This window comes from Schistocerca piceifrons, chromosome 2, assembly GCF_021461385.2.
Source record: "Schistocerca piceifrons isolate TAMUIC-IGC-003096 chromosome 2, iqSchPice1.1, whole genome shotgun sequence".
Lineage (NCBI taxonomy): Eukaryota > Metazoa > Arthropoda > Insecta > Orthoptera > Acrididae > Schistocerca > Schistocerca piceifrons.
The window spans coordinates 344,747,044-344,767,200 of NC_060139.1; the positions used below are offsets into that span (position 1 = coordinate 344,747,044).

The following is a 20,157-nucleotide window of genomic DNA, read 5'->3' on the forward strand; positions in this document are numbered from 1 at the left end:
TGTTCAAAATGTCCTCCATTAGTGAGGATACATGCATCCACCCTCCGTCACATGGAATCCCTTATGCGCTGATGGAGCCCTGGAGAATGGAGTATTGTATCACGGCCGTCCACAATACGAGCACGGAGAGTCTCTACATTTGGTACCAGGGTTGCGTAGACAAGAGCTTTCAAATGCCCCCATAAATGAAAGTCAAGAGGGTTGAGGTCAGGAGAGCATGGCGAGCATGGAATTGGTCCGCCTCTACCAATCCATCGGTCACCGAATCTGTTGTTGAGAAGCGTACGAACACTTCAACTGAAATCTGCAGGAGCTCCATTGTGCCTGAACCACATGTTGTGTCGTACTTGTAAAGGCACATGTTCTAGCAGCACAGGTAGAGTATCCCATATGAAATCATGATAACGTGCTCCATTGAGCGTAGGTGGAAGAACATGGGGTCCAATGAAGACATCACCAACAATGCCTGCGCAAACGTTCACAGAACATTCACACAAGCACCGAAGTCAACATTACCTTCCTTCAATTGGGCCAACTGGCGGTGAATCAAGGAAGTACAGTACATACTGACGAAACTAAAATGAGCTCTAACATGGAAATTAAGCGTTTCCGGACACATGTCCACATAACATTTTTTCTTTATTTATGTGTGAGGAATGTCTCCTGAAAGTTTGGCCGTACCTTTTTGTAACACCCTGTAGAGTTTTCCTGGCTTTAGGAATGATTTAATGTTGATTGTGCCAAAGGAAGTCTTGCTTTTGGTCTTGAGCAGGCCATAAGACTGATTTCCTATAATTTGAGACATAGTGTATCAGCCTAGTCTTCCCAAAGCCAATAGACTAGTTGCATCACTGGTTGGTTCTTCCTCAGATAATTTTGTATTGACTAAAACCATCCACCATTGTCCTTGGAATTGCAGGACTGGAAATGTAAAAATGCTTCATAGTTTAAGAATGGACAGTTTGGTTCCAAAATTTAAGTTCCGGACTCTGGTGAACAGATGTCAGCCAAAAGGCCTTTTTCTCCAAGTCTAATATGAGATGGATGTGCAGTTTCTACTATTTCTGATACATAAGTTAATTTGGAAAAAATGCTCCAACTTCTTTTTATAATGAGTTACTTGACAACAACCACTCTAGGACTTGTATTACTTTCTCCATATTACTACAAAATTGCCTTGAACAGTGTAAATTATGGAAGATTTTCTACTGCTGTACCAGTTCTGGCTTGATTCACCTTATGTGGGAATTGTTCAGCTATTTAAATTACATCTTTGCCAAACAATTAGCCATCCATCACATCAATCTTGGTTGAAAAATTCTGAGCTTTGTTGAATTTGTGGAAAGGTAAAACTATGCATAAGAGTATTTTTTCAACTTAAGGTAAATCATCCAATTCTGCAGGTACAGACATTATTTTCATTTTCTTCTAAAACACCTGAATATTTCTTAAGATCATTTGGTTATCAAGAACATGCTACAATGTGTCTTGTCCCTGATACGTTGTATGGTGACTAAGAAGCTAAATTACTAGCACAAATATTGTATCACTGCTATTTGAGTACACAGTTTTCTTATGTATGGAACAAGGTACATCAGGAAATGCATTGATTACTTATTTAAAAGCTTCTTCATCAGAGGACATCCCAAATCGATTGAGATGAGCCATATTTTTTAAGTGATTATTTGTGTCATTACGTGTTTCTTTCTTGATTATTCGGCAGTTATGATTTCGCACCACGGTTAATCAACATATATTTTGTTCAGCAGTCCTGTTGTTAATCTTTCATGTACCAAATTGAGCTGATGAGAATATTCCTCAGGAGCCTCATTGAAAGCCCCTCATGAACCAAACTGAGTTGATGAGTATATTGCTGAACAGTCTCATTTGAAATGCTTATGTGTTGATACGTTTTTCATAGACAGTTTCTTGATGCACCTTAGAACTTACAAACTCATGCAATCAGAGAACCTTTGTTTATGTACAGGTTACTTCCTGCATCACATTTCATTGTGTTCCCTTTTCTTAGTTTTTTCAAACCAAACCTTTGCTTGTGCAAACAGGTTGGTACTTTTTTTTCAGCTGCTCTTGTAGGCATTCTCATTGTAAACAAGAAATGTATAACAGCTAAAACAACATGAAATAAAAATATTGGAATCTATTCATTTTTATTTTATGACATTATTTATTATACAGAACAGGTTAAACAAATCTCTTGGGGGCTGGTGCCAAGTTTAAAGAAAAAAATTAATTATCATAGTAAGTAGTTAAACATAATAATCAAGCTAAGTTTTTTAAATAAATGGTTCATTCAGTAATTATTTGAGAAATTTATTCAAGCAGCTTGTGGAAACACAGAATACATCATAGTGTGTGTATGCCTCTATTAATTCACTGAGAAAATCGCCAAAATTTGTATTATGGGAGAGAAGTCCCATTGCTGTTGACACAGACCTACTTTTTTTTTTTTTTTTTTTTTTTTTTAACCAGGCTAGTCCCTTCACATACCTGTAAAATGCATTGCTGTGTTGCACATTTTTGCTAATTTCTGCCTCCATTCTTGCCTTTTCCATTATCATGCTTTGTAGCTATTTAAAGTTATCCACAAACTCAGCATTCTTTAATGTTCATTTGTGCATAACCTTCTCTGCCTCCTCGGTTATCAGTGTTGTGTCATGAGAATATAGTAATGACAAATGTACCAACTACAACTTTATTTCTCATCTCATAACCACACATATCAATAAATATCAACAACTTGGAAATACTCTACCAAAGAATAAATAGATGGTCTCTAATTCTCGGTGAATATCTAATTCCATGACACCCTTCCCACACAGGTCATCTCTAAAGGTATGACTAGCTACACAGGATGGCTTATCGTGTTATCTTCTAGTGTTTGGAGGATTATTGTTGCTATCTTCTCATCTGATAGTGCTCTCTCCATTCCCACCTTCCGCCCCATGAGTTGTAGGTGCATTTCCTCTTGTATCAGAACGACATCTCCAGGGTGGAATTCGATGGGTTGTCCCAATGGACATTTAATTTCATGGAAGTTCCTCAGCTCTGACAGGTATTCTTTCACCCAACATAACCAAAAGGAATTGTTACAAGTTTCTTCCCAATCAGTAAAATGAAAAGAGGTCAGTTTGTGTTCGTCTCCTTATGTGACAGGCCTTGACTTCATAGTGGCTTCAATAATAATCAAAGTGATGTTCAGTTGTATACTGTATAACCCTACCACTACTATTGTAATTTAGTGTACCTTTTACTTAAATAAAGGAAAACCCTGTCTCTATGTTGCCACGTATAGCTGTATCTCTAAATTTAGTTTAGTTTCCAAATAAAGTACACTATGGGAGGATAATCCCGTTTATTGGAAAGCTAATCAATAGAGTTACTCTTTTTACAGGATTTGACTGTGTGTTGTGTCTAATGGATAAGTAAATCAGACTATTCATTCTTTTCCTACGATCTTACTCAGCGTTTAGACAGAAATGCATTATGAATAATATTATACTGAAACTAGGACAACACAGTTCCAAGTTCATTTAGTGGTTTAAAACATGTACTATTGGTCCCCAGCCTAGCCAGGCAATGAACCAGTGAAGTACTGGAAAAGCACAAGTATGAATTTTTCCTACTTTCTTGCTACTGTGTAAGTTGCTTCTTCAAATAAATATTACTCCGTGTAAACAATGTTGGTGCAGACTCTGGAATTTGACTACTACACCCTCATACATTACATTTTTAAAATAGAAAAGGCCCAGTAGATAACTTCAAGGAAGCTAAAAAAATTTGGCTAGGGGGGACCTCTAGAAAAGCACTTTCCATAATCAATAAACTTAATTACTAAAATACTTAGATACTAAAGCACACACTTTTTATACTGAACATTTCACTTCAATAAAACCTCTTTCTTACTGTAATTTACTTTCAAAAGCTATTATTCTTTGAAATAACTCTGTATAGTCACTTTACAGATTCTTGTAACTTGGCTTCACTCTGACTGAATTTTACATAAGCAAACTTTTACTATAACACTTTGTAACAGTTAAGAAAACTTTTTTTATTATTTACCCAAAAACAATTTAAATGGCACCTCTTTATATTAACTTGGCACTTCATAAGTCTGTAAAACAGGATACTTGAATTAATCAAACACCAGGAAGGAGCCCTATATAGGAGTATGATTAGGATGAAATGACAGGATGAACCAGTTTCTTTAAAGTTCAAGAATGATTATTAAAACACAGTTTAAATTAATGGTTTACATTATACAAAAATGAAAATACAAAAACAATCCTATCTGGTGGCTGTAGGTTTTGGGTGTGGCAAATAATTATGACAGGTATACTATCCGCAGGGCAGCCTGTAAGTATCTTGCTGTATGGGCTCAGTTTCTCTTCTTGGCATCATTCAATTTTAAATACAGTAGCCCAACAACTTGCAAGTATGTCATCAGCCATTTGCAGTCTTCATCCAAGGCAATATTGTGCAAATTTGCAGGCAAAGCTTCTCCAGCTCCACAGTGGTGTTGCCTCAGTATCTGCTGCCTACAGACTGTGTAACTTACTTGCCACACTTGCTCTGGGTAGTGCACCAATTCATCCTTGCTACCTTTTCCAATCCCCAGAGCCACTTTTGTTTCAAAACAAAAGCACACTGGATTTTACATAACACTTATTTCTTACATTGTTCCTAAGTGTGACCATTTCTTAAATTGTCAGATTTACATCAACATGAACAATTTATACACACAAATATTTTTAAATACAAAATGTCATCAGAAAATTATTTAATGCAATAATAATTTACATACATTACTCACATACAATGCAAAGAACTTCAGTCTCCAGTATAGTACACTTTACATATACCAATATGCAAAAATTGTAAAGAAAACAAATTATAAAAATTTCAATGAACCATAAACAAATAATGTTATAACTGGGCCTTGTGAGTTCCAATACCTACCATAGAAAACATTTTATAGTTCCCACTATTCTTTCCCACTACACTCCCCACTAAGCTGTTTGTGAGGTAATGAATTTCCGTAAAATACCATGGTGTACAAGGAACTAGTAAGTCTTTGCGGTGGTTAACACTTTTCAGAGTTGTGGTAGTTACAAATTTAAGGCATAGAATGTTTTTGCAGATAGTATAGCAGGTGTAACTCATTCAAATGACAGTGATGTTTCAATTTGTTACCTTCCTGGGTTCTTCTGGATATTACGTGTGAAACAAGAGTGCAGGACTCTATTGATTGCCAGACGAATTCGGGGATCAAAAATTCAGTTCAAACAGTACGTAATGAATGCCAGGGTGATGGAGGTGGATGTTTGTCTCTCAACTATGTAAAATGATGGAAACTGTCAAAAAGCACTGGATGTTTTTGTTCCCTGTTGAAGCTAGTGCATTTTAGTCGACCTCCTAGGCATATCAGTCCATCTTCCATGAAAAAGTTATACCATGAGATCTTGGACTCTTTTAGCAGTGGTAAGTTACTTTGAGGCATGTGTAGTTTTCCAATGAAGGATTCTCTCTGTATTACTCATATCCAATGCCTTCAAGCAGCTGATAGTTTAGTGACTGTAAGCTCTCCCACGGATTTCTCCTCCTAATGAATGTTGTGTACAAAACGGAGAGTCCATGCTGTAGTATGAATGAGCCTGCAGCATGAGCTGAATTGAGATAGGTCCATGAGGCTGGTCAGTGTAGATAATGACAGAACTTGACTGTGGTTTTTCTTCTGCTTCATCTCAGGAGGTAATTGGTTTACTGTCAGATTATCAGACGGCCAACACTCAAGTGGATGTGCAAGGCAAAGCAGTCCTTACCACCATAGTTTCAGGGAATATATTGGACCTCCAAGAAGTCCTCTTGCTAGATGATCAGATGGATTGTTTGGTCCTGAGCTGTGTCTCCACTATGTGGGAGTTGTGTGAGTTAGTAACTATATTAAATGATTACAAACAAAGGTCTTCGAACTGTTTTGGTTGCTGTGAATCTGATGTGGCATGACTGTAGTGTCTGTCCACAATATTGCATGAGAGATTTTAAAATCTGTTGCATGGCAGAAGTAATACTGTAATTGTGTTCCTATTACTGCTGCTAAAAGTTCCAATTGTGGCATGGTTACCTTGTTAATAAGATTATGAGCTAGGACATTATTCTATAAAACTGTACAAATGTACAGAGCTGCTCCTATGCCTTTTTGGATGCATCATAGATTATGTGCACTTGAATGTCTCTTCAATGAGCAATGGCCAGCCATCTGCAGGCACATACCTGTGACAATGATGCTAAGTTAGACATCCAAGTGTACTATCATTTTTCTAGGTCCCATGATTTGGGTTCATCCCAGGCAATTCCTCTGCACCATGTGTCCTGCAGTAACAATTTTCCAAGAACACAAGCAGGGGAGAACAATTCAAATGGGTCATAGGACCTTGCCAAACATTACTACAGCTGTTGTTTGGTGATTGGCTCTTCTGATGACTTCCTGGTGATTTCACAGGGGTTGATACAACAGTACTTATCCTCAGTGTTCCAGTCTACACCTAAAACTTGAGTTTGTGAAGGGGGTTCTCTCCCTTTGGCCTTCCAAGTAGTTTTAAGTTGTTCAGAGATGGTAGCCAATTTTAATAAGGGGAGAATGATCAGTTTCATCAGCACTACAAATTCATAGTATATGGTAATCACCTAATCATCGCTTTCTGCTGGGATCACAAAGCCATACATGTATGTATTCCTATTTATGAGAGATGCCACAGTGGGAAATGATGTCATACATTTGTCTGCGTTTTCTCTTAAAGTTTCAGAGAGTCAGGCCAAATGGGAGCCTAGTGAAGCAGTATTGTGTTATATCATCCATCATTTGAAGGTCTCCTATTTAGTTCTGGTTAGTTCTGAACTGGAAGAATCAAGTTAAGTCTTTCTTCATTCAAGACCAGCTGAAGTAATGCCTGTATGGCAATATCAGTGGACTGTAGTCTGAATCGCAATAAAATCTCTAGGATCTTCTCAGTTAGTAGAGTCAATCCTGCCTCTAGTACCTCGCACATAGAAGGTGCATTGCTTTTGTGACATGACACGTCAAGACTATCCTCCATTTAGTCTTTCTGTGTTTCTGTTTCCTCGCTGCATAATGAGGGAGATAAAACAGTGCCTTCTTGATAGTTGAGTGGGAGTGACCTCTACTTGCCCCTTTGGAATGCATTCTGGCACATTAAAACATAGTAACAATATTGTTACGTTTCATCCTGGATTTTCCATTGTTTGATGAAATCATAGTACATTTTCTTAAGGGCTTCTTGACGTTGAAATCTTGTCCTTAGGTGGTTGAACCATTTCTCTGCAGTCATCCTGCTACTCACAAGAGTTTTATCCTGTGTTTTGGGAAGTGAAACCACTGATCATTGACCCCTTTATGCAGAAAGATGCCCTCAAATCCTCAAGAATTCTCATGTCCTTGCTGCTCACAGATTGATCTTGAATGGCAGTAAGCCCTATAGCCTCAAAGTCCCAGAATGGTCTGAAGTCATTAGCAGAGGACAGAGAAGACTAATCAGCATGAACAAATTCACCACAATTGCATGCACACAGGTACCTGACTTATTCCCAATAACATTTGAACAGCAGGGATTTTAGTATCATTTCCTTCATCACAAATGGACTTTTGCTGTAGCTATCTACACATAGCACAAGTTTTTTTTCCTTCTTCTTACAATCTGAAACTATATCCCACTTTGGAGATGAAGAAAATATCTATTTGCTCATTTCAGTTTATCTATTAGATCACTAACTCATACAATCTTCTTACAGCCCTGTGTCCAGTGACTGCAAGATTTATAAAAGATGTTGAATAGTTCTGGTACTCTGATACCTTTCTGGGTTGGTCTTTTAAATTTCATGTGCATGTAGAGTGTGGCAGCTGTGGGGTTGTGCACTAGAGGTGGTGGAAATATTACCACGTATCTTCTGCGTGGTAAGCACCCCATGCACTTCCTCACTCAGAACTTCCATCAGCTGCAAAATGCCTCCTTTGGATGCTACTGTCCACTTGGCATGGATTATCCAGTGGCAGCAAATGTCATCTGGAAAAGCTGTGTCCATTCATGTCTTTCCTAAGAGGCTGGAAAGCTTTAATATGTTGCTGGCATTTGATGAATGTTGAATTGAGTTCCTCTGGGCTGGCTAACTGAAGGAGTTTTATGGCTACCATGTAAGGTAGGTGGCCCTGAAGTGTCCGATCCTTATTCCTCAAATGAGAAAGGAGGATAAGAAAGGAGGATACTCTTCATTTCTGTGCATGTCTCAGCAGTCACTGCAGTACCTTCTGCTAAATGCTTTAGCTCTCTTGAAAGATAGCTACAAAGAAATATGCATTTATTGATGGTAGTTACTGGTGGGTCATTGCTGACTGACTGACCAAATTGCTCCCACACTGTGCCCATGGCTCCAGATCACCTGAAAAGAGCTTGTATTACTCATCATCTAACAGGACATAATGCCCTCATCTAGTTTGGTGAGCCAGTCCACAACACTTTTCCTCTTCCTTTCCACCTGACTTCACTAAGCCCCAACATTCCTACGTTCTACAACTCCATGAAGTCTAGCATCACTTCTGCCTTTCCAAACAGGGTCATCACATTTAGGATGCCCACTTTCATTGCATAGGTGACTGGGTGCCAACTTCCCACAGTTCCTCCAGCACCACAAGAACAGCTTATTGCTTGCAGTGTAGGCCCTAACCTTTTTGAGATTGGTTTTGAAGTACCATTTCATATATATGCTATTATTATTATATCCACTTCAAAAGGTATTTTAGAGCTACTGCCATCATAGGTTTAGGCCACTCCTAAAATGGAGAACTGATACCTTTTGTAGAAACTTCTCTAGAGAAATATATGCTATAGGTAATATCAGAGGAAGATAGTTCTTCTGCTTTTTCTATAGTGAGACTGTTGTATTCTCTTCCACTTTCAAAACTGTCGACTCTCTTCAATTTCTATGCTGGCAAGAGGCACAGAGTGCTACCATCCGGAGCAAATGGACCAAGGTTTTTTAACACCTTCCTCCTTGCTCATCACGTGCAAGGCAAGGCTCCTGGCTTGAGATTGGCATTGGTGGAGTACACTCCTACAGTGTAACCAGTAATCCCTGTTTTTTTTTTTAAGAATCAGACTCCTATGTATAAAATAGCTTCAAACTTCTGATTACTTTACAAATGAAGTAATGTGTTAAATATTTGATGTTAAACATTTAAGTCAGGAAACATTTTGAAACGGGTTTGTTCGAAGTTGCTAGATGCTATCACTATCGGATACTGGATGAGTCTATTGTGGATAATTAGCACTTTGTTTTCATACATCTCCTTAACTATGTGTCATTCAAATAGAGTCAGTGCTGTATGTGATGCTGTCTGCAAAATGTGTAGTGAATACAGTTAGAAGTACAGAAGAAAGAAAATTGAAACATCATACATAATGTGGCAGTTTTACTGCAGGGACAGTGAAAATTTAGTAACGCCTAACTTTTTTCCTTGTGTTATTTAGTGGCTGGTGTCAGCAAGAAGTAGTTTCTTAAAGCTTTGAAATTACATGTAAATTTTTTTGCAAGTCAATAAGTGCACTCCTTCTCAAATATAGCGTGAATATAGTCTGGATATTTGCACATTGTGAGTTACACATATTTATAAACTATGTACATAGTTTATAAATATAATACTTGTCTTCCTGTGTTTAACTTTTCACATAACTCTTAATTAGGAGATTATGTCAGCATTTTAATTTTTAAATTCGGTCACTATTTATGTGAAATATTGAAAATAAAATTTTGTTGTGTCTGGAGGCTATTAGATAGGTGACCTGAAACTGGGTCTGGGTTCTGTACCTCAAGATAGTTGCTTATTAATATAGACAGTGTAATCACACAACCTGGTGGATCTTGGCAACTGGGAAATCGTATCACTCTTAACATATCACAGTGACAGGCTATCTGGGAGCGGTACCACACCACACAGAAGTTCATTGTTTGCAGTTTATTAAACACGCCAGTTTCAAGTGTAGTCTGAGCTGGTAAACATCATTTAACAGCTATATGTGAACTGAATACAACTTTAGCAAGCTGAACTATAATATTTCACTAGTAATTTATCATATTTTAAAACCTGCAATCATGATCTTTCTGGATTCACATGTGATCTGTGTGTTTTTTGTTGGTTTGGAATGGTGGGGAAAATTGCTCAGGGAAATATACTATTGACTGCATTACCTACAAATGGCAGCAATATAGGTCAGCTGCAAAAGTCAAGTGAGACATCAATTTTACTCCTTGGAAACATAAAAAATGTTTACCTAGACATACACAAGTCTCTAATATTTTTTGTCTAAGATATATCACTCCACTACCAAGTTTGTTGGAAGACTCTCATTGGCTGCAAAGCAAATGCTGTGGCCAGAAATTCACTCCCATATGTTCCCAATTGGATTTCCTTCTGGGTCACTGTCATTTCGCCTGTTGTTTGGCACAAAAAACATACAAAACCCTTCTTTTGTCCTAAAATTTTATGAGGGGTGACTGAAAAGTTCTTGACCCACCCAATAAAGGTTGACAGCAGTCCACATGTCTATGGCTATTTATAAACATAGTCCCCTTTTTGGGCCATACACTTTTGCAACTGTTGTTGTTAAGTCCATTATATCCTCCGTGTAGAATATTTATTCCCGCATGGCACAATAGGCCTCCACTGCAGCAATGACATTATCATCTGATCGAAAATGAGTTCAAACTAGATGTTTCTTGAGCTTAGGGAAGAGATGAAAGTCAGAGGGGCCCAAATCAGGTGAATGAGGTGGGTGCCTAAGCAATTAGAAGCAACAGTACTCGATGGCAGACATCACAGTGAAGGATGTATTCACAGCCACATGGTTCAGATGAAGGAGCACACATTTTGTCACAAGCTGAAGCATTTCACTTCGATGGCCTCCCTCAAACACATTAGTTGAGCAGCATAATATGGTCCATTCACTGTTTCACCCTTTTTGAGGTGTTCAGCTAGGATAACACCTGTTGAATCCCAAAAAATAGAGACCATCACCTTGTTAGCTCATGTAACAGACTTGAACATCTTGGAGGTGGGTGAGGAAGGTTGTTTCCACTGCTTCAGTTGAACTGTGGATTTGGGTTGAAAGTTGTGAACAAATGCTTCATCCATTGTCACAAAACGTTTGAGAATGTCACAGGATCTGGCTCAAAAAGAGCCAAATTTTTGGTAGACATCACGTGTCCCTGGTGTTTGTTTTCTACTGTCAACATTCTTGGGACCCATCAACATGAAACCTTGTGCATACGAAGTACAGATCTTATAATGTGTCCAATGAGATCCTGAGATATGCCCACTCTCTCTGCTACATGCGGATCTCCCATGGTGATATCCTGAATTGCAGTGATGTTTAAACTCCATACTGGTCATTATGGGTCTTGCACTGTCAGGTGCACCTTGGACAGACATGTTGCCCCACTTGAATTCTACTACCTACTTTTTCACAGTGGAATGGGAAGGGGAATCCTCTACTAACATTTCCATCATATCATAACAGATCTCCTGTGCACTCATGCCGTTTTACAGTGGGTATTGCAAACTGCATGCTTTCTCTCTTTATCCATTTTTCAAAATGTTTACACTGTGGACATCAAACTGAAATAAAATGAAAAGTATTGCATGTAACCTAGCAAACAAATGTACTGTTAGTTGTTGAACTGACATCCAGCTAGGACAGGTTTTATTGTGGGTGGGCTGAGAACTATTCAGTCATCCCTCATATATGCAGGCAAATTTTAACTGAAAATATAGCTTGAATTGTCCCTTTGTTGACAAATAATTTGAGTTTATCAACCATATTTTATTCTTTGAGACAATGTAATTTTATGAGTCATGAACACTACATAGGGATTTTTTGGGGAATTAAGAATGAGATCAATTTCCATCTACAGACCCATAGTTCATAGAATATGTTAGGAATTGGGAGAATGTATACCAAAAAGTAATTGCCAAGTTAAAATTTACAAATAATGGTAGCTTAATAAGACTAATGGAAGCTTAATAAGACAATCTGAAAGAATTATGCTTATCCATTATGGATATTTTAGAACCGTGACTGTATATTGAATGTAAATAAGTTATACACAACTGCAACCAGTCACTTTTTTGAATAATAATGCTTTATTCCATGAACCAGTTTTCGAACCTTTTCAGGTTCATCTTCAGATGGTTTCGGGAGGATCCGGGAAGTTACATCATTACTGGTAGTAGCATAATGCTGGATTCTGGTTTGCGACAGAAATCAAAAGCTATATAGGGTATTGTGAAAGCTGAAACTGGGAAGAGATGCAAATACCAGGATGTCATTCTCAAAAATGCAGAAAATGTCAGTATTAAAAAACTAGATTTGCCAAATTATATAAACAATTATTTCATAAATGCAACAACTTCATTAAGTTCTAAATTTACAAAACAAGAAAAACCAGAAATTACAAAAGCTGCTTCTGGCATGAGGGTGGAGCCAACACATCAACATGAAGTGTTAAAAGTGATAAAAAGCTTGAAACCTAAAATCTCTGCAGCGTAGATGAGGTGGCATTGTCTGTCATAACAATGACAGCCCCAGAGATTGCAAGGGTCTTGGCACACGTTGCCAATTTACCATAGGAGTGTTTCTAGAAAGACTGAAAATCTCAAAAGTGAAGCCATTATTTAAAAAAAAGCAACAAGTATAAATTTAAAAACTATCAGCCAATATCACTCCCTCCAGCATTTTCCAAAATGCTAGAAAAATTGATGAAGCACAGAATCAACAAATATCCAAATGACAATAAAACGCTAAAGAGTTTTGAACATAGTAATCAACAAGGCTTCCAGACAGGTAAAAATACAGAAACAATTGTAATGTGCTACACAAAACAAATAATCAAAAATCCAGAAAAAGATAGCAGTGTTGTAGGAGTACAGTTAGATCTCCCCAAAACATTTGATACCGCCAATCATGGCATCCTTTTAGAAAAACTGGATGTATTACGTATTCAAGGAATGGGCAAAAACTGGTTTGAATCATGGCTACAAAACAGAACACAGATTGTAGAACTGATGTCAGCTTGCTCCAACCACAAAATAAATTTAGTATCAGAAATAAGAGTAACACTAGGCATTATTCTGGGTCCCATATTGTTTCTTGCCTATATAAATGACATCCACACATCAGGTGGTGCAGCAAATGCCATACTATTTGCTGATGATACTAGCATGATAATATGTGCACCAAAGCATTTCTCCAAAACATAGTGATCAAGTCCTAAAGAACGGCCATTCTTGGTTCAACACAAACAGGTTGACACCAAATTCAAGTAAAACAAATTACATGCAGTTCAGAAAAATAAGCCAAAATATAAATCTTGATCTGTTGTTGGGTGACAAAGCAATAGACAGAGTGACATCTGGAAAATTGCTGAGGATTCATGTTAATGAAAACTTAAAATTTAATGACTATGTAATGAAACTTTCACAGAAACTAAATTCAGCCTGTTGTGCTCGTAGAATTATTACAAATGTTTGTACCTCAGAGGGTGTGAGGATGGCATATTACAGCTATTTTTTATCTCTTGTAATATGCAGAATAGTATTTTTACATGCCAGCATTTGCTGCTTAAAACAAATTTTATTGATACAGAAGAGGGCTATATGAATAATAACACACAGTCATCCAAACAGGCTCACTGCAAACCCACATTCAAAAACCTTAAAATACTAACAGTACGTTCATTATATATATACAAATGTGTTTTATATGTCAGGATCCACCTTGCAGATTTTGAAACAAATGTAGACTTCCATAGCTACAATACCCTAAGTAGCACAGCACTCTATACAATGAACAAGAAGAACAAAGCCTGAAAGGTATGTCAGTCGCTACAGTACAAAACTTTACAACAGACTGCCAGTCAACATCATAGAGTTAGAAGATGAAAACATATTTAAAGCAGAATTTAAAAAAATCCTACTTGAACAATGTTTCTACTTGGTAAATGACTATGTAGGACAATAAACATTTTATGATAAGGCAAAACTAAAAATATTGTCTTTCACCCCTCCTTTTTATTACATTAACATATTAATGGATGGCTCTTGTGTGATGTAAAATCTCTACTTAATGACTGTAATGTATATAGGATGTGCTGTCTACGGAGGACAAAAGTAAAGCCCTGTGAAAAAAAGATGCAATTATAACACCACAAGTATACATTTATATAAAATTGTTCTACTATGTATTCTACAATTTTTTTATTATTCTGTGGTACTATGTATTGTATGATCTTGTATTATTCTGTGCTACTATGTATTGTATGACCTTATATATTTTTACCTGTACTGTTTTATTTGTATATTTCTGTGTTCCATTTCCTTGGAATGGTTTCCCTTAAATTTACATTACACTTGGACAATATCCATACAATATTTATTGTCTACAGATGGATAAATAAAATAAAATCTTTCTCTCTCTCTCTCTCTCTCTCTCTCTCTCTCTCTCTCTCTCTCTCTCTCACACACACACACACACACACACACACACACACACACACACACACACACTGATAATGATACACTATTATTTGCAAATGTACAAAAGTCACAAAGTAACATGTATGTGATCAATGGCATCAATGCTTATTTCAAAGGATAGTTTATCTGCAAATTATAATGTAATAATTATGCAGCTTTGCTAGATGACGACATTTGGAAATCTTATTTCCACTGAATGATGACTGTAATTTCAGGACTGACTCACTTATACAGCAAACAGTCCATGAGAGGTTTACTGATTGCACAGTACTTACCATTGCTCATCGACTGCACACAATTATTGACAGTGATAAGGTTCTAGTTATGGACAATGGTAATCTGAAGGTAAGGTTGCATTTTCAATCAGAAAACAATATTATTTTAGAAATACGTAAAGGTAATCCATGTCTTTTGAGATTTACAAGTAGAAGATTACATGCTAATAAGATATCAGACATAGCTCAAGTTGGGGCCCTGTTCTAGGTTTTAGATAAACCTTCAGGTCATAGTGCTTCAACAAAATAATGAAAAAAAGCAACTTTGACATACCAAAAGATGAAGGTAATGCATGGACTATAAAAAAATATGATTTATTGTGTAGATCCAAACACATCAAATTTTCATTTAGGAAAGCAAGCATAATAAATTTATGTACATTAGTTACTGAATTGCTCAGCATACTTTGACAGAAATTTTACTATAAATACTTATGGAAAAGTTTAACACAAAAGAGTAAGTGGTTGTTATTATTTTATCTCTAATACAATTATGATTCTATATAATAGAGGGAAACATTCCACGCAGGAAAAATATATTTAAAGACAAAGATGATGTGACTTACCATACGAAAGCACTGGCAGGTCGATAGAAACACAGACAGACATACATACACACAAAATTCAAGCTTTCGCAACAAACTGTTGCCTCATCAGGAAAGAGGGAAGGAGAGGGAAAGATGAAAGGAAGTGGGTTTTAAGGGAGAGGGTAAGGAGTCATTCCAATCCCGGGAGCAGAAAGACTTACCTTAGGGGGAAAAAAGGACGGGTATACACTCGCACACACACACACATATCCATCCACACATATACAGACCTGTGGATGGATATGTGTGTGTGTGCGAGTGTATACCCGTCCTTTTTTCCCCCTAAGGTAAGTCTTTCCGCTCCCGGGATTGGAATGACTCCTTACCCTCTCCCTTATAACCCACTTCCTTTCGTCTTTCCCTCTCCTTCCCTCTTTCCTGATGAGGCAACAGTTTGTTGCGAAAGCTTGAATTTTGTGTGTATGTATGTGTCTGTTTGTGTTTCTATCGACCTGCCAGCGCTTTCGTATGGTAAGTCACATCATCTTTGTTTTTAAATACAATAATGATTCTTATTTACATAGTCATTTGTAGACAATTTACATTACATAAATGTCATCCAATGTATGTAAAATAGTTAATTTTTCATCACATGTGAAGGTAGAAACAGGAACATATTTACACTCTTGTTCTTTTTCATTTCTTCTTCTTCCTTCCACAAATTAGGTGGGGTCTTGGACCTGAATCCAGTTCATGAAGAAATCATCAATGATTCTGAACCAGACAAGGGATTTAGGTTTACAAGAGGCTAGTGAGATTTTCTCTAGATGGCCCATAAAAAATTTGACACAGGCGGATGTCATGAAAGTACCCATGGCTGTGCCACAGATTTGTTTACATACTTTATCCTCAAAGGAGACATTGGAATTTTAGGACTTGCAGACATAAGTGCCACCACTGTCATTATGAATCACAGTGATTACTTGACAGAAGGCTTTTACCAACTGCCTGACTCCTCCAACACAAGCTCTGCCAGCGATCCCATCCCAGATGTCCACCATAACGTCCAATCCCTACCGAAATGCAGGAGCCCATCCCAGGATCTCTCTCCTGAGTTCATCTCCCTCTTCACACCAATGGCATGCCAGACACCCAACAAACCAGCTTCTCTATCCCAATTCATCACTGTTGATACCATCTTCTTATACATAAGCATCCCCTCTGCCAATGGCCTTACTGCTATTGAACACTACATCTCCTGATTTCCTTCAGACTCCAAACCCACTACCCCATTCCTTGTGCCACTTACCAGCTACACCTGACACACAACTACTTCTCCTTTGAGGTGGAGGTATATAAACAAATTCACGGATCTGCATGGCATCCTTCTATGCTAGCCTTTCTATGGGCCATCTAGAGGAAACCTTCCAAGCCGCCCAAAAACCCGAACCCCTTATCTGGTTCAGATTCACTAATGATATCTCCATGGCCTGGACTGAGGGCTAAGATACCCTATCCTCATTCTTTTGCAACCTCAACATCTCTTCCATCCACTTCACCTGGTCCTCCCAAAGCATTGTGCCACATTGCTTGACTTCACATTCACCTATCTGATGGTTCCATCCACACCTGTGCCATATGAAACCCACTTCCACATGAAAGAATCATTCCCATACAGCCTGTCCACTCATGGAGGACACATCTGTAGTACCGAAAACTCCCTTGTCCATTACGCCAAAACCTTTATGAGGGCCTTCACAGACAATACTACATCCCTATCCCTACCCCCTACCTCAAAAACCTTGTCCACAAACAGATTTTCCATGCCATATCCTTGCACATCCCTAATCGTCCCACCACCCGCAAGAATCAGATATCAGCTACAAAGGAGCAATCCCTTCATGATCCAATAATAGCCTGGACTGGAACAAATGAACACCGTTCTTTGCCAGGACTTTTATTATGTATCATCATTCCTGGAAATGAGGGATATCCTACCCAAGCCCCTTCCCACCCCTATCATAGTGGTATTCTGTCACCCACCCAAACTCTCCAACATCCTGGTCCACTCCACTCCTAACACTTAACACTGGGATCATAACCCTGTGGAAAACTGAGATGCAAGACCTGCCCAATCCATCCACCCAGCACTCCCAACTCCAGTCCTGTTACTGGCTTATCTTGAGGCAGGGACACAAGTGAAAGCAGCCATGTCATTACTAATTCTGCAGCAATCACTGCACAACTTTTATGTGGGCATCACAACCAACCAGCTGTCCATAAGCGTGAATGGCCACTGCCAAACTATGACCAAGAACAAAGTTGACCATCCAGTGGCATAACATTCAGCTGTGCACAACATGCTTGATTTCAGTGGCTGTCCTGCCACTCCATCCCAGTCTGCATCTCCATGTCACCCTTGTTGTGTGCTGTAGCCCACTGGCTGTAGTACCCATGCATCACATGCCTAACTTGCACCACTGTCATCCCTCCCTTCTACATTCGTAGCTAGCAAACCTGCTGTCTTCCTCTGAGCCACTAGCTATCCATCCCAGCCTCTCTTTCTGCATCTTTTCTCTCCTCCCTCAAAACCCACCTCAACCTAGTCCCCCTATCATCACACAATCCTGGTATGATGTAGGGGCAAAGGTCTATGTGTACATATTTTGTTTATATCAGTACTCTAGCATGACAATGGATTTATTCCAAAGACTAGCAAGTTTTTTTTCTCCTATGTGTTCCTGTTGACAAAATCAATGCTTCTGTTATGCAGTGAATTTTCTCCTTTTCTCATAATTTAATTGTCATTTTGTTGTTATTCCCTCTTGTATTTTGCACTGTTATAAAGCATGAGTCAAGCAAGAGGTATTCTCATTTTTTTACACTGTTTCTTTCATTAGTGCATACTTGTGGATTTAATTTCAGGAATTTGACCATCCGCACATTCTGCTCAGTGACAAGAACAGTATATTCCACAGTATGGTTGAACAAGCAGGAAAGCTGGTATCAGAAGAGTTGAAGAACATAGCAGAAGAAGTAAGTTATTCAAAACTGGAAATATATCTTACACATATACACTGCCTGACAAAAAGGTGAAGCACCTGTAAGACAGGGTTGGATGTCTGTGTAACTTTGTACGTGTACATGTCATCAGTGGACAGGTAAATGATTAAAGCTGAAATTCTCTTTGACAGATAGGAAGGCTACCAGAGTCCATTGTAGCTGTTCATGTTTAATGTTGTTACATGACTGGTAGGGTATATAAGGGACATGAACCATCAGTATCAGATACTGAATGATCACTATGAACGACACAGTGATGCCAAACACTCATATGAGACAGTGTTATCGGAATCTGACAGAATTTGAAAGGAGCCTTATTGTGGGTGTCCTTTTGGCAAGCTAGTTGAATCATGTAGTATCCAGATTTGTAGATGATTCATGTGTGGCAGTGACCTGATGTTGGACTGTATAGAAATACGAGGGCAGGCATACTCATTGTCAAGTTTCTGGCTGACCACATCTGACCGCCACAAGGGAAGGATCATTGTACTGTGCACCAAGCACGTTGTAACCTCTTCACTGGTGACTGCTATCTGAGAACAAGTAATGGACTCCTTGCATACTGAGTCATATGACAACATTGGTTGGGGACTAGCATCAGCTGAACTATAGAATTATTGTTCCATGCTTAGGCAGCTGTTAACACAACAGAAATGGCTGCATTGGAGTGGTGCCATGACTAGGAAGCATGGACTGCTGATGGATGGTGTTTCATGTGTTCAGCAATGATTTACAGTTCCCCACTGTTACAGATGAGTGTTGTCAGCAAGTGTGGCAGTGACCAGGGGTGCGGTCCCAGTTTCCAGTGATTGGAGAGTCACCATGGAGTTACTCCTGGCATTATGTTGTGGGAAAACATCAGGTATGACTTCAGGTCATGGTTGGTAGCAACTGTGGAAACTTTGACAACACAGTAGTATGTCATGGGCAACCTGTTTCCCCATACTTCGAGCGGCATATCGTAGAGCCATTCCTGAACAGCAAAATGCCTGTCCACTCGTGGCACATATATCTATTAATTGGTTGTGTGGTATAGAAGTATTTCCATGGACAGTAGGTGCCTCATATCTGTTCTCAATAGAGCATGTGTGAGATCAGCTTGGAGGTCAACTCCATCCCAGTGCCAGTATCCAGGATATGAAGAACCGGTTATAATACTTTTGGACCAGGTTGCCTCATGAGAGGGTACAATGGCGTTATGATACTTTCCCCAACAGAATCATTGCATGCATCCTAACTAGAGAGGGTGCAACATCATATTGATAAGTGGGCTCATACTGTTCTTTCTAAATTTAACTCAGTTTTGTAACCATTGCAATACCCTCTCATCCCCTTAAGTTTTATTTCGGTTCCTCCTCCCCTTCTGGGTGCTTCACTCTTTTTGCCAGGCCTGTGTGTGTGTGTGTGTGTGTGTGTGTGTGTGTGTGGGTGGGTGTGTGTGTGTGTGTAAGCTTTCTAGTGGAGACTACTTTTATTTATTTATTGCTGGACTAGTATCAGGGCATGCCCATATCAGTGGCATCTGGATTGCAGAAAACAAAATATCTTTCAAAATACATTTATCTCAGTTATATAGTGTTTTGTGTTACTTAATGTGACTGCTAGTTTTTCATGTAATTAACTAAAAAACTTAAACTTAAAATGGAAAAGAAATATGTCTTATAAACATGCA

The 20,157-nt window shown here is 38.4% G+C and overlaps 1 protein-coding gene across 3 annotated transcripts in view; it reads left to right on the top strand.

Annotated features, from left to right (window-relative positions):
- Window positions 1-20,157, top strand: part of LOC124775037 (probable multidrug resistance-associated protein lethal(2)03659) — a 462,866-nt gene that overhangs the window by 423,084 nt on the left and 19,625 nt on the right. For all 3 annotated transcript variants that reach the window (XM_047249814.1, XM_047249815.1, XM_047249813.1), the window contains exons 24-25: window positions 14,836-14,965; window positions 18,348-18,458. In XM_047249814.1, coding sequence (XP_047105770.1) covers window positions 14,836-14,965; window positions 18,348-18,458 — 241 coding nt within the window. The remainder of the gene's footprint in view (window positions 1-14,835; window positions 14,966-18,347; window positions 18,459-20,157) is intronic.